The sequence below is a fragment of the Penicillium daleae genome (assembly GCF_028827525.1).
Source record: "Penicillium daleae strain IBT 16125 chromosome Unknown utg000006l_segment0_segment0, whole genome shotgun sequence".
In the NCBI taxonomy this organism is placed as follows: Eukaryota; Fungi; Ascomycota; class Eurotiomycetes; order Eurotiales; family Aspergillaceae; genus Penicillium; species Penicillium daleae.
In genome coordinates this window covers 757,533-778,674 of record NW_026623154.1, presented here as the reverse complement: position 1 = coordinate 778,674, position 21,142 = coordinate 757,533, and the positions used below count along the sequence as shown (strand labels likewise).

General features: G+C 51.5%; 8 protein-coding genes across 8 annotated transcripts; 4 read left to right on the top strand and 4 right to left on the bottom strand.

Moving 5' to 3' along the window:
- Positions 1-248: 248 nt before the first annotated feature.
- On the top strand, positions 249-2,707 carry N7458_006052 (CeGAL family transcription factor; the record flags this gene model as incomplete). Its single annotated transcript, XM_056909434.1, has 5 exons — positions 249-371; positions 488-579; positions 655-1,689; positions 1,754-2,348; positions 2,447-2,707. The coding sequence occupies 5 exons, from the start codon at positions 249-251 to the stop codon at positions 2,705-2,707; spliced, it is 2,106 nt and encodes a 701-aa protein (XP_056765138.1).
- Positions 2,708-3,016: 309 nt separating this feature from the next.
- On the bottom strand, positions 3,017-5,018 carry N7458_006051 (glycoside hydrolase family 32 protein; the record flags this gene model as incomplete). Its single annotated transcript, XM_056909433.1, has 2 exons — positions 3,017-3,429; positions 3,521-5,018. 2 exons carry the CDS (start codon positions 5,016-5,018, stop codon positions 3,017-3,019), a joined length of 1,911 nt encoding a protein of 636 aa, XP_056765137.1.
- A 714-nt stretch (positions 5,019-5,732) lies between these two features.
- On the top strand, positions 5,733-7,525 carry N7458_006050 (uncharacterized protein; the record flags this gene model as incomplete). The annotated part of the gene is made up of 3 exons (XM_056909432.1): positions 5,733-6,005; positions 6,086-6,382; positions 6,449-7,525. 3 exons carry the CDS (start codon positions 5,733-5,735, stop codon positions 7,523-7,525), a joined length of 1,647 nt encoding a protein of 548 aa, XP_056765136.1.
- Positions 7,526-9,995: 2,470 nt separating this feature from the next.
- On the bottom strand, positions 9,996-11,904 carry N7458_006049 (putative amino acid transporter; the record flags this gene model as incomplete). Its single annotated transcript, XM_056909431.1, has 3 exons — positions 9,996-10,547; positions 10,595-10,810; positions 10,873-11,904. 3 exons carry the CDS (start codon positions 11,902-11,904, stop codon positions 9,996-9,998), a joined length of 1,800 nt encoding a protein of 599 aa, XP_056765135.1.
- Positions 11,905-12,295: 391 nt separating this feature from the next.
- Positions 12,296-13,504, top strand: N7458_006048 (cytochrome b5 reductase family protein; the record flags this gene model as incomplete). The annotated part of the gene is made up of 1 exon (XM_056909430.1): positions 12,296-13,504. One exon carries the CDS (start codon positions 12,296-12,298, stop codon positions 13,502-13,504), a length of 1,209 nt encoding a protein of 402 aa, XP_056765134.1.
- Positions 13,505-13,743: 239 nt separating this feature from the next.
- N7458_006047 (O-phospho-L-serine:2-oxoglutarate transaminase) lies at positions 13,744-15,137 on the bottom strand (the record flags this gene model as incomplete). Its single annotated transcript, XM_056909429.1, has 2 exons — positions 13,744-14,313; positions 14,373-15,137. 2 exons carry the CDS (start codon positions 15,135-15,137, stop codon positions 13,744-13,746), a joined length of 1,335 nt encoding a protein of 444 aa, XP_056765133.1.
- Positions 15,138-16,385: 1,248 nt separating this feature from the next.
- Positions 16,386-18,908, top strand: lysF (homoaconitase LysF; the record flags this gene model as incomplete). The annotated part of the gene is made up of 4 exons (XM_056909428.1): positions 16,386-16,391; positions 16,456-16,925; positions 16,994-17,102; positions 17,157-18,908. 4 exons carry the CDS (start codon positions 16,386-16,388, stop codon positions 18,906-18,908), a joined length of 2,337 nt encoding a protein of 778 aa, XP_056765132.1.
- A 354-nt stretch (positions 18,909-19,262) lies between these two features.
- N7458_006045 (uncharacterized protein) lies at positions 19,263-20,600 on the bottom strand (the record flags this gene model as incomplete). The annotated part of the gene is made up of 1 exon (XM_056909427.1): positions 19,263-20,600. One exon carries the CDS (start codon positions 20,598-20,600, stop codon positions 19,263-19,265), a length of 1,338 nt encoding a protein of 445 aa, XP_056765131.1.
- Between the last annotated feature and the right edge of the window lie 542 nt (positions 20,601-21,142).

Below are 21,142 nucleotides of genomic sequence, written 5' to 3'. Positions count from 1 at the left end.
TAGACTACTTCTACCGAAAGCTCTCACATGCCATCTCACCCAATTGTGGGCCATAAGTTGAAACAACGCTTCCATCCTCCATTTGCGGACTTGAAGCGGGGAATGTGTGGATCCTCTCAACATCCTCCACCCAGCCACAGCAACCACCCACCAACGCGAAGACCCCCATTCTCTCCCCCTCAAAAGAACGAGTCCAAGCCCAAGCATCTGAGATTGTGATCTACCCAGCTTGATGGAGTGGAGGCGCCATGGATTCCACGAGCTCAGGGTCGCCGACGGCCAGTCCGCCCGGCGCCGTCCGCACACGCAACAAGTCCTCCGGCTCCATCGCAAAGCGAGCTTGCGACCAATGCAAGTTCCGCAAGATCAAGGTATGTGACATGCGAATTTGTACCGCGAAATCCCGGCGACGGCCCCCTCATCCGATCCCTTCGCGTCCAGCCTGGCGCGCTAAGGGAAATTGAGCAGCACTAATAGTTTCCTATAGTGTAGCCTATCGCAGCCCTGCAGGGCCTGTCAATCGATGGGCTTTGACTGCACATTCCTTCAGCCGCAGAAGAAGCGCGGGCCAACCGGACAGTAAGTTACAACGTCAGAATATCGCGCATCGCGCAACCCGCCAGTATAGTGCGCTGACTGGAAGCTCTCCTATAGTCGTGTCTCGCAAATTCGCCAGCAACAAACGCATATCATCTCTCGTACTCCGCAAGAAACCCCCATCCCTAAGCAAGAGCCCTTTCGGTATCATGGCCCAACGTCCGGCGTGGAACAGGGTCAGTCCGTCTCGATGCCCGGAGCATCATGGACATCCGCGCAAGGCCAGGTCACCATGTCGATGGAGGGAACAACCGGTCTTGCACCAGCCGGGCCGGCACCGGCTGTTGTAGACGCCTGGGCGGCGGAGACGGCATCTCTCGACTCACAAGGGACCACCGTGGGCTGGAATGACCGTCCGGATGTGGAATATTGGCTACCAGATCATTTGGGCGCGCAGGTCCCCGTCTTTGAATTCCCCGGCAGCAACATCTACCTCAAACCTTCTCTTCCATCCATCATCCAGCCCGTGCCCGATGTAACGACTATCAGCCTCCCACCGGCCGAACCCCAGGGGATGCCATATTCCCCGGCCGTGGGATCAGCCGTGGGGTCAATACAGTCCTCAGAGAGCCAGGAATCTGAAGGATTTTGGCCTAATTCGATCGACGAGGCGAATATGATTCCCTGGCTGGACGTCTACTTCGACCGTCTTCATCCGACTGTACCCGTGTTGAGTCGCTCGTCGTTGTACACGCGGATGATGTGTCAGGAACATCGCAAGAATACCCAATTCGGGGCGATGCTGCTTTCTTTATGTGCATTCTCTCTAACGCAACCCATCGAGATAAATGAGCGCGCTACTACCTCTTCACGCGCCACCCAGGCCCGGTTGATGATGCACGAAGCTACCAAGATGCGGAGTTGCTGTGATTTCGGTGAAAATCCGACGATCGAGGCTGTTTTGACGAGTTTCTTCCTTTTCGGCTGCTTGTTTGGAAGTAATCAACATAATGCTGCCTGGCTGCGGCTGCGAGAAGCTCTAGATCTTGCGTCTACTTTGGGACTCAATGATCCAGAGTCATATCGGGATTTACCCGGTGATGAGAAGGGTCAGCGATTACGGACGTATCTAGTCCTGTCAATCACGGAAAGGTATGACCCGATAACAGCAAACCCGTAAAAGAGAAACCATGGATCGTATGCTAATCCTCTATAGAGCATATGCATTGCAACGCCTACACCCCGTCACATTCTCCGGCAAGCCCGGATTCAGCATGCGCTCCGTCCATGACTTCCTCCACAACGCCACAAACAGCCTCGTCTCAGGAATCATCGTACACAACGAAAAAGACGCCGAAGGCATGATGGGCCTAGTCCGACTAATGGAACTCTTCGACGCCATCGACGAAGACTTCATCTACTGCTGGAACAGACGCTGCGACCTCCGCAACGGGTACTGCGAACGCTTCACCGAAGCCAAAGCCCTATCCATGTACGATAGCCTTCAGCAAGTCAGCCAAGCGGAGCGGTACAAGGGGTATGACTGGTTTGAAAAAGCCAAGGTTGACGGTAATGATAATAATGCGCTTCTTGCTATGGGACTACGAGAGACTCAGGCTGCGGATGTGTTTATCACGCAGAAATGGGTACAGAATCGGGTTTGGCTTTTGTGTTTGAATCACGGGCTTTTGAGGACGCAGTCTGATCGGCCGGAGTTGACGTTTGGGTTTGCGGTTAACATTGCTGAATCGACTATTCAATTGTGTCGGTCGTTGAGGTTGAGTTCGATGGAAGCCCATGGGATTGGATTTGTATGTGTCCCGCACAACCCTACACATATCCCCAGACCAGTTCCCACCGCTATCCTTTTCATTCCCGCGTGGTTGGTCTCCTACTAACAAATTCCAAGACCGAAAAACTATACGACATTGCCGTCAGCGCCACAGATATTCTCTGCAATATTAACCCCCCCTTCGGCACGGGGATAACCCCGCTAGGCAACTTTTCCGAAACACTACCTACAACATCCACGCCGCAGGCAATGGCCGAAGACTTTTTGTTACTGCTGAGCAGTTTCCGGGGTGGGAATCATCCATTTGTGGAGAAGTATCGGGCTCATTTGCGGGCTTTGCAGATTCCGGGTAGTTGGAGTCAGGCTCAGGGTCCGTGATGGATGGAATGATGGATGATTTGATCCTTGAGCTGGAGATTGAGATCTTGTGGTATCTGTTTTGACAACTTTTGTGATTTTACTCGACACACTTGTTTGTGTAGGATGTGTTCTTTCTTTTCTTCGTCCTCGGGGTTCAGGCGTGTTGTATCAATAGATGGGGGTGGGATGGGCAATTCCTCTGTATCTGTATATTTATGAAATAGGCTTTCCTCGCCTTGTATTGAGACTGTCATTTCTATTCCTTCTCTATGCATCTTTGATAGTTGTAAATATATGGTATCTCCTGGCGTAAGCTATCCACCAACATCAACCTATCACTGGTCCATCACCAAGTCCATCCCAAACCTCAGCCCGAACAAGCAAAGCAGCTCCCTCCTCACAACCTCCAACACAACTCTTCTTCGTCTCAGTCACTCTCTCTGTATCTATTTCCTCCGCGAAAAACCGCACCCCGAAACACCGTTCTAACGGGTAATACACACGTGTTGAGATAACAGTCCGTCCATTCACGAATACTTCCAGCACGGACTTGTCGAAGAATGCGTGGATTTGGAGTGTTTCTTCGATTTCGATGCCTGATTCATTGAGGAATGTGAAGAGAGTGTGTGGTGCGGATTCGTAGCCGTGGTTTATTGTAGTTTCTGTTGGTGATTGGGGACGGTGGATTGTGAATGTTTCTGTGGTTGGTGTGTAGCAGAGGGTTGTTGTTTGGTTGAAATCTAGGGTTGGTGTTAGCAGGAGAATATGATTATCGTGATGTGCAGATGGGATGATGATGAATTCTGGTATAGGATGCGATTGATGGCTTACTGGGGGTGTGTGCGATTTGAATACCGACTCGTTCGCATGATGGTCTGACTGAGAAGTCGGCCTCGAGTTCCCAGCGGGATGTATTCAAAGACAGAGTCTCATTGGAGCTATTCCGTAGAGCAATAGGTAAATGTGACGATGGGAATTGTCTCCTTTCAGCTCCATCTCGAAGAATTGAAAGTCGAGGATCAGGCTTAATTCCCATCGTATGAATCGTGTACGTCCGTGGTTCGGATGTATTCGCAATAGCCTCGATGGAAGTAATAGTGTTCAGCTGCGAGCTACGCGCTGTCGTAACATGTCTCAACGTCATCAGCTCTACCACCCTCGGAATCGAAATCATCCCACTCCATCCCTGGCGATGACGAGGTCCGTCTGGTAGATCCTCCTCCGTGATCCAGCCATACACGATGCGCTGGGACGTAAGAGGGTCCCAGAAGGAATTGGCGGCGTATAAGCATCCGTGGTCAAAGTATCCACCGAATGCATAATCGGCGAGGATATCATCGTCGTTTCCATTAGGTGTCTTTCGTGTCTTCACGCACATCCACAGCTGAGACCGGGCTTGTCGTTTATAATGTGCTGAACCGGGTGTTCTCCAGAGCGAGTCTTCGGTGCGGAGACATCCTTCTGCGCCCATGATTGCGAAATCTCGAGAGTCGCCCGTGTCATTGGATAGAGTCATTAGATTGCCGACTTCCCAGTTCACGCCAAAGTCTCCGGACCAGCGTGATGGGTGGAAGTTTAGACCGACGTCGACGAGGAGGCCAGTGTATTTCCATGATCGGAGATCCGTTGAAATGACGGTATACACAAATATAGCGGGTGTTTTACCGACGATACCACCAGATACAATGCCGTGAAATGGGTGGTGGTGATTCCCACAGCTAGTCTGCTGCTCTTCCGGCCAGGTCGTAAGATGGGGATCTCTCCAGCCTGTCACTGATAGGTGTTCTGGAGGCCCCGTGAGCACTGGATTACAATTCAGACGCTCCCATGTCTGTCCACCATTCTTAGAAACAGCCAAACTGAGAGACTCGCAGCCTGCGATATACGGCAGTGTATAATGGAGTGGCAGATGTCGGACAGACGTGTACATAGCCGTCAATGAGCCGGGATTCCCATGGATATCTGTAGCCTGCAAACAGCCTGTAAAAATACCGCAGCGATCATACTCCGTCGACGGGGTTAGGGCCGGCGTAGGCGATACTTTCCACGAAACCAGGTTGGTAGAAGTAGCATGGCCCCAGGACATGTTGCCCCAATCATTGCCGTGAGGGTTCCATTGGAAGAAGATGTGGTAGAGACTCGTAGCGGGATCATAGCCTAATCCACAGGGATCGTTCATCCAGCCATTGGGGGCGGTTAAATGGAAAGCTGGTTTAGAAGTGGCCAGCTTTGGAGGGGAATCATCTTTGGCGTCTTGCGATGTAGTTTCGAGGTGTTTCTCTCGAAGCTCAGGCCCCGAGGGATCCGGTGAACTAAGTAGAACAGACATGGTCCGGTTGGTGGGAGTTTAGGTCAAAGAACTGTAGACCAGAGGCATCGATGAGGTTGATCAATTGTGGAATTGGGTATTATCCCTTAATATGTCGATTGGAAGTGTAGCGAGACTGCGTTGCTGGGAGAGACTCGCTGGTTGTCGTAATATCGGACGGACAAATCTGTCGAGGGCTCTTCACCCCATTCACCTCACTGACAGGGATGCCAGATCAGATATAAACCCCACCAGGCCCCTAAAACTCGTACAGACTTTGCGGAGGTTTCCCCGATCAAAACCGGTACAGCGTCGGCCATCACTGCGGAGGATCGTCGGCGAAACTCCACTACGCAGCGACGTAATCAAAGAGCGGCCCCAGACACGATCGATGGTGGATTCGACTTCTGCAATTCTCCTGTTTCATCTGCATAGCCCCAATCAGGAGACTTTCATCATGCAAGAAGCCATCTGTCCCTCTCTGTGCTTCAAAAATGGCAACGTGTGCTCGGCTGGGAAACCTCGGAGAAACCGAACCTGACTAACAGCCCTTGACGGAGTTAAGTTAACTTGCGAAACGAAAAGTCTGGGGAAAGGAAGTGGCCCCATCGATTCATCGCCCAGCTTCTCCATGGGGAAATCCACAAAATCCACCTGCGCTCCTGAGATCATGAAATATCCAAGGAGGCCTTCGGCTGAGCTGAACTGAGCTCGAGGAGCATCTCAATCCTCACTATGAAGATGCAGCCGGAGTCTCGTCTGCACTTTTTCACTTTGGCCCCGGTGACTCTGCTGTCGCATTGGACGGGATCGCTTCGGACGATGATGGCCATGTCTGACAAGGATGAACATGGCTCTGCGGAAGTCGAGCATGTTGACCGTTCGACTCGGGAGAAGGGCGCTGTGAATGCGCGTCTGGTCTTTGCTTGTATCGTATTTGGCGCAGCGTCGTTTATGTTTGGATATGACGATAAACTTATTTCGCCTGTGGCAGCTTTGTCCGGCTTTGTGAGTGACTGGCCTGTCTTTGCCAAGTACGAGCTCATTTCGAATGAGATGTCTGGACTGACACGATGATATCTCAATAGGTGGAAAGGTTCCAGGGACCAAACCCGGCGACAGGCAAGCTGGTTCTCACAGCGCGCAATCAAAATTTGGTCTTTTCGTTGCCCCTAGTGGGTGCTGTCCTTGGAGGACTGCTGGCATCACCATTGAATTTTCATTTTGGTCGCAAGTGGCCTCTTATCGCAGCGTATCTTCTCTCCATTGGCGGCGGTCTGCTCCAAGTGTTTGCGCCTAACTTGGGGGCTTTCGTTGGTGGTCGGTCTATTAATGGGGTTTCAATGGGAATTGCAATGGCAACGGCTCCTCTTTATCTATCAGAGGTGAGTTATATGCATATTCATACACAGATACACTAGACCTGGCAACATGCTAACACATATATCCAGGTCGTCCCTGCTTCTATGCGAGGCAGATCCGTCAGCTCCCTCAACATCCTGAACCTGACAGCTGGGGTAGTCAGCACTGTCATCGTATGGGGTACTGAAAAACTCGGAGGTCATTTATCATACCAAATTCCTCTCGCAATCCAATCAGCCGTACCCATCATCTTGATTTGTCTCACGATCCCCCAGCCAGAAAGCCCCGAATGGCTCGTGGCAAAAGGCAACCTCGCCCAAGCCCGACAAAACCTTCGCAAACTCCGCGGCTTCAGCGACGCGCACGTCAACGACGAACTCCGGTTAGTGGAGCTATGCGAGAAACAAAACCGCGAGATGCGAGCAGAAGTCAAATTCTGGCACATTTTCAAACGACAACATCTCCGGCGGACCCTCGTCGGCGGCTCCTTCTTTTCTCTTAATCAAATTTCCGGTGTTATTTTGTCGACGACGTATACGACGGTATTTCTTACGGAATTAGGCATCGGGAATGCTTTCACCTTGACTATCATCGCTTCATGCTGTACTTTGGCGGGTACAATCGCCGCACCACTCGTCATCGACCGCGCCGGTCGTCGACCAACAGCCTTTGTCGGAATGGCTATCCTATTCATTATCGACCTGGTGGCCGGCGTACTCGCTTTTTACCATAGAAACACCCAAGCCACCCTCGCCATCGCCGCGCTATCCTTCATATTCAATTTCTTTTGGGCCTCCTCCTTCTACTCCCTCTCCACCCTAATGCCCTCCGAAATGGCGACCCCCAAACTGCGCCACCACACCATGTCATACACCATCGCCTGTCAAGAGGTGACAGCCGTGATTACCACACTGGTAGTTCCGCAATTAACATCTGCAGATGCGGCGGGTCTGGGTGCAAAGACGTATCTTGTTTTTGCGGGGTGCATGGCTGTGATTATTGTCTTTGTGTACTTTTTTATGCCGGAGACGAGGGGGCGGACGTTTGCGGAGATTGATGAGATGTATGCGGCGAAGGTGCCGGCTTGGAAGTGGAGGTCTTATCGGACTTCGATCAAGGCGAGGACTGGGGAGGGAGCGGTCGAGACTACAGAGCAGAAGACATGATCTGTGTAGCGTAAGATAATGGTTGGATATTGGTTGAATGGTATATATGGAGACATTGTAGATCTTTACTACATGATCTATCGTCCCTACTCAGTTCCTAACTCTGTACTGTATCTCTTAAGCACAACGCAAGACTCAATTCCGTCCTTGTAGCTTTCTCCGCTCAATAGCTTCGTCCGTCTCATACCCAGCATCCGCCAAAGACCAAAGCATATCCCCCACCTGACACATACTATCATCCTCTAACAAATCCACACTCCTAGCACTAGCAATCATCCTACGAGCACCAATCACAATCCTTAAACGAAGTGATCCAGCGTCGAACGCCTCCATAAGAGCATCTACCTCCAAATCATGCCGTGCATTCCTCCCCCTCTGGTAATCTGAATACACAGATCTTCAAGCTAAGTCGTTTCAGGCTGGAGAATTTCTCCAAAGACCTGCTGTATTGTATGATAGCATTAAAGAATCCAGGCCGTTGATGTCCGTCTAGCATAACCAGTCACGCACAGAATTCACATCCTGGCTCCGTGTACCGTGGACATGTAGCTGACTTCCATTCCCCGGTGCATGTATCAAGTGATTCCCTTCATCGCCAACTCCATCCTCAAATTGAGTGTATATCATCCGTTAACAAGCAAATCCATAATCAATATCCAACTCCTCGAGCATGGATTTATGTTTGCATAATACCTTCATCAGCGGAAAAATGTAGAACCCGTAATCCAAATCCACATGACACGCTCGCCCTCCAACAGTATACTTGAATTCCTTAACGATAGTTGCAGAGTGCAAAATCCGATAGAGAAAACTTGTATTAAATGCTGAGTGGTGAATGGAGAATCTGCTGATATTTGAGATTGTCATTTCGTGTAGCGAACGAGTTCCGTCCATTTCGTAGAGAAGGTCGATGCTGATTGATTCCATGGATGGGAGGGTGTCGAATAGATTGATGCAGTGGGTAAAGTCTAGCTCTTGGTAATAAGTGTGTGAGTCGCTGGGGCGAGTTGCGTTGATGATGTAGATATTTTGGAGTGATTGAAGATGGATTTGCTGGTTATTTTGGAGGAATGATTGTAGTGGTAGTGGTGTAATGTTTGGATTTGGTTTATGCACTGATGTTGCAAAGCGTCGAGAGTAGAATGGGAGCACAAGTGTTAGTTTGCGAAGGCGAGGGGAGACTGTGATTAGGAGAGTGGTGAGGGCTTGGATGATGAATGACTCGTTTGTTTGTCTCTCGACTTGTTTCTTCTGTCAGATAGATTAAGCTATCAATGGAGAGGTAAGGAATGAAATCTTACCCATCACCCTCGTCTTCGTCCTGGTCTTCAACGTCAAGATCATCAATATCAAGATCAGATTCCTCATTCCGTTGCAGAAGCATATTAACCAAACGATCCTCGGAGATTCCAACTCCCGAAATACGAACAGCCTTTGGTAACAGTGCCATATCGGCATCATCAACCTCACCTGAGCCTCTCGCATCTCATACTTGAACTCGCTATACAGCACACGATGATGACACTCGATATGGCGAACGTATAGACCCAGACTAGGATTTCTCAGGATTTCCAAGAGTAGTTCAAATGCTGGATCTGTACTTCTTGCACCGGCCGAAATCCTGATATAATGGAATTTTTTGCGGGCTGCCATGTCACATACTGTGGAGAGGGCTCTACATTGGAGTGAGAGGGCGGCTACATCTTTGTTTGAGAGGAGATATGAGAGGATACGCTGGTGGAGTTCGGGTGGTAGGTCAGGAAGAGACATTGTCATTGTGTGTGTATAGAGGAGATGACACTCATTCAGCAGGTAATAATCTCACGTAGATAGACCAGCTGGAACCTAGCTGCTGTAATTGGAGTCGTCTGAGTGAGCATCACATGATAGAGATTAATATGCAGATTGAGGGATCTATTTTCAGATCTAAGTAGACCAGGTTAGCTATCAACTATGTTAGATAATTCCATGACTTACGGTCTGTGCTGTGAACTGTTGTCAGCATCGCATATCCGGAACTCCCTCTGTAAAAGGGGTATAAAGCATTAAGAAACATGTCAAACACCTCTATTTCATAATCATTAATAAAGCTTCAAGTCCAACATCCAGGATGCAATTACAATTATCAAATCTATATAAATCACTCACAAGATCATCAAGTGCAAGTGCGTAAGCTAATAAGACAGCAGTCGAAAAAAAAGAAGAAAATGCCCAGGCCCAAAGCCACCGTCATCACTTCGTACGCCCAATCACAGGCTAACAAGAAAACAAAGTAAATGAGGCCAATGTCAATCCAATCGCGTACAATGAGCGAGAACACGAAAGACGTATGTAGTAGGCGCAATCGCGTGGTGCACCACAAACTCACACCCGGGTTGTATATGCATGGGTATCAAATCATAAAAACAGACCAGTGATGCGGGGGATATACCACCAAGGTAAAATAAATTCAGACTCGATTCATCACCTTCTACCGCGAGCGCCATTTCCAGAATTTCCAGCCCGAGATACCCGTGGACCCATCTCGCTGGTAGATACGCCAGTAGTATACCGGAATACCAGTGATGATAAAGCCCACAACGATCAGAGTCTGGAGGGGCTCTGCGATAACGGCGCGGCTGAGGAGGAACAAACTCACGCAGCAGAAGATAATTGGCGTGGTGATCCATGTGCGATATGGGCGTTCGAGGTGTGGCTCGCGAATGCGTAGGACAATTAGGCCTAGCACGGTGATGAAGTAGAATGTGTAGCCTGCGACGCCGTAGAATGTCACTAGGGTGCTGAACTCGCCGACGCCGATGTAGACCATGGTCAGGGCGGTGTTGAATGCCATAGCGTTGATGGGGGTGAAGCCGAGGCGAGATTCGTCGCCAAAGACTCGTGACAAGGATCGGCTTGCCCATGATCGTCGGCGAAGACGGCTTGCGGCTGGGGGAGCTGGAGAAGAGGAATTGCCTAGGCCGATGCGGCCGAAGAGTGAGGGAGGTAGCCTTCTTTGGCAGCGGCGTAGACGAGACGGCCGCTGGTGAAGGTGGTTGCATTCAAAGCACCGAAGCAGCTGGCTCCCACGACGAGGGCGAGAATCAGAGCGCCGACGGGGCCGAATACTTTGCCGCCGAATTGGACGGCAATGGTGTTGCTTGCTTCGATGGTTTCGTGGGGGAGGACCAGGAAGTAGGAGACGTTGGCCATGAGATAGCATAGAATGACCAACGGCATTGCTGTATGGATTACTCGTGGCAGATCCCGACTGGGATTCTTGAATTCGCCAGTGACATAGTTTGTCTGTGAAGGATTAGCACGAGCTGTTCAGAATATCTGAAAGGCATTCTCGACTCGTTGCTTACATTGTCCCATCCGTCAAAAGCCCATAGCCCTGCATACAGAGCCACGGCAAAGTCCGAGATCTCCGTATTCGTCCCCTCGAACCAGCCATGGGTCTTCCATTCCTGGTTGGCACTTCCCTTGGACGAAAGGCCAGTCACAGCGACCACGATACCGGTAATCGTAACACCAAGCAAGGCGACAAACTTGAAAAACATAAAGAGATCACCAATTCGAGTCGCAATCTTAGTAGAAATGCAGTTGAACAGAGTGACGGTCAGCAACCCGCCCAGCGCAACGCCCTTATTAATCCATGGATTGACATGTTCCACATCGGCACCCACAAATGCACGCACAATATACTCGCCAAAGATAATCGAGATAATCGCCGCGGACCCGGGTTTTAAGACCAGCACCGCGCACCACGTGAAGAGGAAGCCCGGCAGCTCGCCAAAGATCTTGGACAGATAAACCTGAGCACCTCCATTCAGAGGAAGGGCGCCTCCCAGCTCGGCATAGCTCGCAGCTCCAGTCCACGCCAACAGACCCGCCACAGCCCACACGATGAGCGCCGCACCGGGCGACCCTGCGTTCGCATTGACCTGACTAGGCGAAGAGAAAATGCCCGATCCAATAATCAACCCGACAATCAGAGACAGGCCATTCAAATATGTCAAGGTCTTATTCCGTTCCAACGAACCGTCCGCTCCTTGTCGATCCAGCGCCGACGATGTTCCGAGCGGAGCATATCCAGCTTGCGTTTGCGACAAAGGGAACAAGTTCCGGCCAAAATCAAAGGCGGACGAGACCGAGTAGGAGCGTAAAGGGCGTTGGCGGCCTGTTTCTAGGTAAAAGTCCCGTTCTTCGCCGGCGAGGGGATCCTCATCTTCGAGGGAGAGTTTGCGCGAGGAGGATATTCCATCGGGGGAGGAGGAGCGCGAGGACCCTGGGACAGAGACGGCCGAGGAGGACGCGAGCGAGGCGAGTTCTAGGGAGTCTCGGGGGGCGGCCAGGTTGCCATTCCGGGTGTCGTGGGTGAATGCGCTATTCGACATCCTCCTTTGTCTCTGGGTGGTCGGTGGTCGTGGTCGTCAGATCTGGAGAGGATCGCGGAAACACAGAGGAGCTTTCGTTCTCGGGAGGTGAATAGGATTCAGAGCAGCGCAAGGCGAAAGAGTGTTGGATTCAAGAGCAGCCGAGTGGACTCTCCATTTCCTTTGCGAAGCACCAGTAACAGAACCCGAGGCAACCCGGACAAAGGAGATAAAAAAGAGAAAGGGATGCTTGGTGGGTAGTCTTACCTCTGCCAAGGGGGTTCGAGTGCAGTTTAAGTCCAGTAGCTCACCCAATCGGCTTTCCGTCTGCGCCAAACCCAATTTCCCCGCGGTTCAACTTCTCGACCATGCCGCATGCCTTTCATAACACCTCTTCCTCTCAGGTCTCCCAATGAAACCCTCTATATCTATTCTGCACTGCCGGTGCAGCAGCTCCGGCTTACGGTCGACAGCCACTCGCTTTCCCCGATATGCCTCAACCTCCTCAACGACCTCAACATCTTCCTCCTCCTCGTCGTCACCACCATCCTCCACCACCACGACACCCTCCTCAACCTCCCCAAAAACCCGCTGGCTAGCCCTCACCCTGGTGAGCCTCGCCGCCGCCGGCGCAGGCGCCTACATCCGCTCCCAAACCCCAGACTCGGCAACCCTCAACAAAGAAACCTTCACAAAATACAGCCTCGTCTCACGAGACCCCGTCTCCGCAACAAGCAGCCTCTTCACCCTCCGGCCCCATTACCACAGCGACAGCAACTACGACGTCTACGAAGAAGCCTGGCGCACCGGCGTCTGGAGCGTGATGTTCAAGCAGCCCCAGCTCCAAATTGGCCGCGACTATACACCTCTGCCCACGACGGCGGCGACGGCGTTGACCGTTGACGAGGAGAATGAGGGATACTTGCGGTTCTTTATTCGGAAGGATCCGTTTGGTGAAGTGTCGCGGTATCTGCATAGTCTTGACGTGGGCGCGGATATTGAGCTGCGTGGGCCGCAGATTGAGTGTGAGATTCCCGTGGGGACGAAGGAGATTTTGTTTATTGCTGGTGGGACGGGGATTGCGCCAGCGCTGCAGGCGGGATATTCGCTGTTGAATCGGACGAGCGAGGGCGATCGGCCGAGGATTCATATTATTTGGGCTAGTCGGCTGAGGGCGGATTGTGTGGGTGGTGTGAGTGATACGGTCAAAGCTTTGGATGCGCCGTCGAGTCGATCGTGGTTCTCGGGCTGGTTTGGTTCGTCTAACAGCGTCTCTCAGAAGGAGACTGTTAGCACGGTGTCTCGGGAACAGGGACAGTCGCTGATTGTGCGGGAATTGGAGGCGCTCAAGTCGCAGTATCCTGGCCAGATTACGGTGGATTACTACCTGGATGAGGACAATCGCTTCATTGGGAAGAATGATCTGGCCGAGTTTATCAAGCCTTCTAAAGAGGTGGAGGGCCAGCAGAAACATAAGTTGATTTTGGTGTCTGGTCCCGAGGGCTTCATTAGTTACATGGCTGGGCCTAAAGTGTGGGCTCAAGGTACGGAGCTCCAGGGCCCTCTGAAGGGCATCATTAAGGAGTTGGATCCTAAAGACTGGGCTGTATGGAAGCTGTGAGAGGCTTTCTTGCGGTTCATTCCTTTTGAAGTCATTTGTATCATATTATCTGTTTTGGTAACATATATAGCATATACCATGGAGTTATGTTGAATAGTTGCAACAGTCCCGGACCAGCTTTTGCCGTCGGCTCTCCCAATGCCCACTCGAGTTCAATAAACATAGAAAAAAAAACTTCGAGTTGAATTTTGTTTTGTTCCTCGCTAGAAAATGATCATCGCACGTGCCTCCAGGGCAGCTTACTGGGACGAAGCAAAGTCCTCAAGATACTGCACCAGCTTCTGGACGTTCTCCAGAGGGACTGCGTTGTAGTTGCTGGCACGCATGCCACCAACGCTGCGATGGCCCTTGAGACCCTGAAGCAGACGCTTCTCAGCACCGGCAATAAACTCCTTCTCCTTGGCATCGTCACCGCCGCAGACCCGGAAGCAAATGTTCATCCGGCTGCGGACGCTCTTGTTGGGGACAACCCGGTACACTTGGGGGTACTTGTCCAGAGCGCCGTAGATGAGGGCCGACTTTTGGTCGGCGATTTGCTCCTGGCCGCTGACCTTTTGGGCACCAAAAGCGGTCATCAGGTCGGCCATGACCTTGCCAGCAACCCAGAGGTTGAAGATGGGGAGGGTGTTGTAGAGAGAGTTGTTCTTGGCGATGGTGGCATAGTCGAGCACGACGGGGCCGGGCAGACCACCAATGTTCAATCGGTGCAGCAGAGCAGCGGGGGGAGTCGCAGTCTGAGGAGGGAGAAGGTCCTTGCGGACAATGGCGATAGTGATGCCAGTGACACCAATGTTCTTCTGGGCGCCGCCCTACAAGTGAGTTAGCATGGATGTTTGATGATAGGCTAATCCGAGTCACAAAAACATACGAAGATAACAGCATATTTGCTGACATCAACCTTCCGGCTGATAAAGTTGGAGCTCATATCAGCCACGACAAGCCGCTCATCCTCAGCATCCTGGCCCTGCGACTCGAGAACCTTGGGGAAGCTCTGGAACTCCACACCATCGACAGTCTCATTGTCGCAGAAATACACAAACGCAGAGCCCTTGCCACCCTCATGCTTAGTCGGGGTCAACGACCAAGTATCCTCAGCAGGAATAGCACCAAACTTGCCACCATTGGCTTTGCGAGCATCCAAAGCAACATTGACGTATTTAGATCCAATCAGTCGCGCAGCCTCCTGGGAAGCCTTGAGAGACCACGATCCCGTAACGAGGTAATCAAGCTTCAACTCCTCATCCACCTCCTTCTGCAGTCTCTGGAAAACCAATTCATCGACCTGGGCCTTTTCAGCATCTGGGTTGGCCTTCAAGACATCAGCCTCCGCGCGGCGGCGGCGGCGCTCAATCCAGACGGGGACGAGGTTCTGCACGACGGCACTGAACTCGCCACTGCCACCGGCCTGCATGAACAGGATCTCATAGTTATCCGGGATATCGAGGAGGGCGGACAGGTTCGCCTTGGCGTCATCGAGAATCTTGTTCGCGGTGGGGGAGCGGTGCGAGATCTCACCGAGGCCGAGACCGGAGTCGTTGAAGTTGACGAAGGCCTGGCCGGCAGCTTCGACGACGGGAGTTGGTAGGGGAGCTGGACCAGCTCCAAAGTAGGAGACTTCTTGCCGGGAGGGCATTTTGTGGGGAGGGTGGAATGGGTGGTGAGTGAAGGATTGGAGGGTATCTTGAGTATCGAGAAAAGAGAAGAGGGAAGGCAGTGGGGAGGAGAAAAAGAGTCACAGGTGGATCGCGTCCGCAAGTGGATCAATGGGTTTTGGGAGTCATCTCCTTCAATTTAAGTTGGTTCTACTTCTAAGGACAATGGTTACATTTTTAGTCTCTATGAACATTCACCGGACTCCCTTTTCAAGGCCAATGGGCCTGCGTTGCTGGTAATTCTGGCGGCTATGGCGGGGTATGAGTCAAGTGCGCGCGGGGAGAGTTCAAAAGTGCAGATGCGGAGGTGGACAGACTGGTATATTATTGCTGGGAAAATTCGGGATTGGAATTAGTTACTATACCATGATTGAAGATGCTGTCAAGACTATTACTCAATTCTGGCTATTTTCTGTTCTGATGTAAACTGAGGGTATATTCTTAATTATTTTTTTTTAAGATAGGAGGCTGGTGGGGCTGATCTACCTTATCGTACGAGGTACATACTTTACCTTCATCACGGATGATGACATACTATACGATCACCATCGGGGACCTGGGGTGCATGCTGAAGATTAGTGCAAATAAAAGCTCTACCTTATCTCTGTGTAGCCTTGGGGTCGTATTAGACTATTGGCATTGAATGTTCATGAATCGATAGACCCGATTTTATGTTTCACGACAACAAGTTGCCTTTTGTATGAAATGGAGTATATGAGCACGTGATACCATATACTAGGACTACTCAGATAACCTCAATAGGTATTTAGATTGGTTGTTCAAAGAAAAAGTGGTGATTCCATGGTCCATTGTCCTCGGCATCGACATTGTCCCATACAAAGTAGCTTTGATGTTCACGTTATCGGGTGTTTAAGATGAACTATTTTGTTGCATCGCATCTGACAAGTCATCGTTTCTTCAAACCTCGAAGAATCGGTATATTTAGGTCTTTTAGTTTGCCAAATCAACACACTGGCTAATCGAATCCAATCTCAGGGATTGAGACAAGTATACAAGTCCGTAAAGTCCATCCGACATCGGCAGAATAAATTCAGTCACGTGCCTGTTGATGCGCGCTGTTTGTCCTGTTTGTCCTTCACCTTTATAGCCCTGTCCAATCAGATTGAAGATGAGTCACCTCTCCAAATCCCCGGCCGCTCATTTGCCGAAAGCCGGGGATTCTTTTTCTTGCGCTGTTCCTGTCTTCAAGACTATACACAAGGGCACCCATGACTGTAAGGACTCAATTACTATTCCCTGTTGAACCAGCGACCAATACTAACCTCCCCGCTCATGCAGTCCCGATTAATGCCATCGGGCCGCCAGGCCATGCGCAGCCCCTTCCGCTCTTTGCGCCGAACCTTTGCGACCTCCCGAGTGTTCCTCCAGACCTTCAACTCCCAGCAGGGATTCCACTCCCAGCTAGAGTCCGTCACTCCAGAGGTCCTGTCGTCACTGGCTTCCAAGGCTGTACCGCAGACCCTGACTGAAAAGATTGTGCAAAAGTACTCTGTTGGTCTTGCCAAGGACAAGTTTGTCCAGTCTGGCGACTATGTGACCATTTCTCCCCACCGCTGCATGACCCACGACAACTCATGGCCCGTTGCCCTGAAGTTTATGTCTATTGGTGCCTCCAAGATTCACAACCCTGATCAGATTGTTATGACGCTGGACCATGATGTGCAAAACAAGACCGAGAAGAATCTCCAGAAGTATCAGCAGATTGAGGACTTTGCGAAGCTCCACGGTGTTGAGTTCTATCCTGCTGGGTATGATCCTCTATTGATGTGACATGCGCTTGGTATTTGATGTTCATCATTGCTAATACTCTTCTTAGCCGTGGTATTGGTCACCAGATCATGTCCGAGGAAGGGTTGGCTTGGCCCGGAACTCTTTGCGTTGCTTCCGACTCTCACAGCAACCACTACGGAGCGCTCGCTTGCTTGGTAAATACGCACTTCATATTATGCCACGAGAATGCCAAATACTGACTCTTCTAGGGAACGCCAATTGTCCGAACCGATGCGGCCAGTGTCTGGAGCACAGGCCAGACTTGGTGGCAGGTGCCTTCCATCGCCAAGATCACTTTCACTGGCGTCCTCCCGGCGGGTGTCACTGGCAAGGATGTAATTGTCGCTCTGTGCGGTCTCTTCGACAAGGATGACGTTCTGAACCACGCTCTCGAGTTCGCTGGTTCCGAGGAGACCATGCGCAGCCTGCCTATCGACAGCCGTATGACTATTGCCAACATGACCACTGAATGGGGTGCCTTGTCTGGTCTGTTCCCCATGGACGACGTGCTCAAGGGCTGGATGAAGGGCAAGGCTACCACTGCTGCGATGGGTCTGGCGGATGGTCCCTTCAAGACCACGGCTGCTCAACGCTTCACCCACGAGGCTATCGAGGAGCTCTTTGCTAACCCTCTGACTGCGGACAAGGGTGCCAAGTACGCCAAGGAGCTGTTCCTGGATCTTTCCTCTTTGTCTCCTTACGTTGCTGGCCCGAACTCGGTCAAGGTTGCTACTCCTCTGAGCGAGCTGGAGGCTGCCGATATCAAGGTGAACAAGGCCTACCTGGTTTCTTGCACCAACTCGCGTGCCTCGGATATCGCTGCCGCCGCACGGGTCTTCCGGGAGGCTGCCGAGAAGAACGGTGGTCAGATCCCCAAGATTGCCGATGGTGTTCAGTTCTACATTGCCGCTGCCTCTATCCCGGAGCAGCTTGCTGCCGAGGGCGCTGGCGACTGGCAGGTTCTGATTGATGCCGGTGCTACCGTTCTCCCCGCCGGCTGTGGTCCTTGCATTGGACTCGGCGCGGGTCTCCTCGAGCCCGGCGAGGTCGGCATCAGTGCTTCCAACCGTAACTTCAAGGGCCGCATGGGTTCGACTGATGCAAAGGCTTACCTGGGCTCTCCCGAGGTTGTGGCTGCTAGTGCTCTTAGCGGAAAGCTCTCCGGTCCTGGTTGGTACAAGACCCCCGAGGGCTGGACTGGCGTGCAGCGTGGTGAGGGTGATGGTATTGCCGAGGAGGACCGTATGCTCACTACCGAGGAAGCTCTTGAGAAGCTTCTCGGCCAGATTGATGATCTGGTGGCTGATGGCGAGAAGAAGTTCGCCCCCGAGCCCACCGAGGCCACCCAAGCCAAGGTTGAGGAAACTTCTTCCGAGGACTCCCTGACGGACGTCTACCCCGGATTCCCTGAGCGCGTGTCCGGAGAGATTGTCTTCTGTGACGGAGACAACATCAACACTGATGGCATCTACCCCGGCAAGTACACCTACCAGGACAACGTCCCCGTCGAGACCATGGCCCAGGTCTGCATGTCCAACTACGACACCGAGTTCTCTACTATCGCCAAGGCAGGTGACATCCTGGTCACCGGCTACAACTTCGGCTGCGGATCCTCGCGCGAGCAAGCCGCCACCGCCATCCTCGCCAAGGAGATCCCCCTCGTCGTCGCTGGCAGCTTCGGCAACATCTTCTCCCGCAACAGCATCAACAACGCCCTGATGGGCCTGGAAGTCCCCCGCCTACTAAGCCGTCTCCGCGAGACCTTCAGCGAGGGCAAGTCTCTTACCCGTCGCACCGGCTGGACCCTGACCTGGGATGTTCGCCGCAGCCAGATCGAGGTCCAGGAGGGCCCTAACGGAGCCAAGTGGACTCACAAGGTTGGCGAGCTGCCTCCTAATGTGCAGGAGATTATTGCCAAGGGAGGTCTGGAGAAGTGGGTCAAGAACGCGATCGAGACGTAAGGACCAGCCAGGAAGGAAAAGAAGAAAAGTCTGGCGTTTTTTGACGTGATACCCGAGCTTTGGTTTATATAGATGCCGGCGCGGCGATGATTAGCGAGATCCTTTTGTACCGTTTGAGCATGTACAGTATGGAAGAGCGTATAGTTCAATTGCATTGCATGTTAAATGTCATCTATGTGTTTTGAGTTCGATTGAGATGTGGATTAAGGTCGAGTTGAGAGTACAGACTATGTTTGATAGATCATAGAGGTCTATACAAGCCTGGATCATTTTCAACGAGATGATGATTCCTTATATTCAAGCAAATAAGCAAATAGAACAAGCATAGATCATGATTACTATGAACAGAATAAATCACTCCTCAACAACCTGCCTCTTCCAAGTCAAAAACACCACATAAAACTCCTCCGCATTAACTTCACCCCCAGCCTGACCCCCAGACCCAGCACCCCCAGCACTCGCTTCAGGATCAAAAGGCCTCAAAACAGGAACAGCAGGAATAACACTCTGCCCCCGAACAACACACGACACCAACGCCCTCCTCGGCTCCAAATCCGCCCGTCCAACAAGAGGCTGCCTCTTCAAATCCCCCTCCCCCGCACCGATCCATGTATACGCCCTCCTCGACGCAGGCTCAGCAACGAGATACAGCGGTTTCTCTAGCTCAGGCTGGACGGGGAATTTCCAGGATAAAGCTCGCTGGATGATAGCGTCTAACTGGTCTCTTTTCCGCATGATGGTTTCGAATTCGATTACTAGTTCTTCCAGGCTGGGGATGGTGGTGAATTGGTTTCCCCATGCTTGTTTCAATTCGGAATTTGGGTGTGCATGCGAATGATCGATTCGACGGCCCATTTCGTTTGCACGGGTACGGCCTGGTCGAAACGGGTCTATACCGAGTGGTTCGTTGTTCTCCCAGAACCACCAGTCCGTATGGCGGAACGTGATTGTCATCTTTTTAGGTGCGATGACGCATTTTGGAGCTCGATTATTCTGGCGCCGGCCGTATCTCTGTCTTTTACCACCGTCTGGATAAATATCAGAATCAAGATCGAGAGTGCCTATTTGCATCCCCTCCCAGATCCGAGACCAATTTTTATCTTCCAAGAAGAACTGCTGCGTAAAGAAATGCAGATGGTGTACTTGGGCGCGCTGCTTGGGACTCATTTTTCTGAAATAGCCTAGTGGCGAGCTGGCATCTTTCACGTGTGGTGGACTGCGGTAGAACCAGAATGTGTGTTCGTTTATGGAGGCTGGGAGGAGGGAGGCTTCGTTGTAGATTTGTTGGCATGTTTGGAGGAGGGCGGTTTGGATGCGTTTGGGTTGTTTGTAGCCTGGTCGGTAGTAGAAGGCGTTTTGGCGGTAGAGATGGGGGTGGATGGTGGGTTGGTTTGTATTGTGTTGGTTATGGTTTTCATTGTTGGTGGTGTTGTTGTTGTCGTTTTCATTGTTGGCTGTTGTTGGACTTTGGGTTGCGGGGATGTCGATATTCTCGGATTCCAGGGAAAAGGTGTAGATGCGGTTGCGGATTTCTGGAGGGAAGATGGTGAAGAGGAAGCAGGAATTTTGTTGGATTGCGGGAAGTGAGGGGATTAGATCGGAGTCGTTCTTTGTAGATTCTGTGTTTTGAGGCTGCTTGGGTGGTGGTGGTGGTGGTGGGCGGGGGCGTAGGACTCGTCGGTTTGGATCCATCTTGAAAGTGTTGTACCGATTGATAATTGAATACTCGGAGAAGAGGAGCGGGTTCAGGTTAGAATATATATACCTGACGTGGAAAGAATCGAAGATCCCCGCTAGGTGCTTTTCTGGTGGGTAATTCGGTGCTTGGACTGGAGCCCCGCTGTAGCCTGAATCAGAATATGGACCGTTTGGTATCTGAGAGGCTGAGATGCATCAGACTTGCCCAAATAGGAAAGGTTAGTCTGATGGTTGCCTGAAATTCGATGCTCGCGGAGTAGTTTTGAGCCGCAAAGAGTGCGAGCTTAGAGAAGTGACGTATCTTGCACGACCACCGAGTTAGGTAACTGGTGCTCGGAAGATGATGAATAAGCGCTGCTCATCAATTAACTAACTAGGTATCTACTAAGAAAATAGTTGGTTATGCTGAGGTAGCTCTAAAAGTATATGCAATTCATGAATAAGTCTAAATACAAATAACTCCTCCCTGCGCTAGATGTTGAATGGACTCTTCACTCCCAATGTGCCGATCCAGATGTTGAAGACACGATTCCATC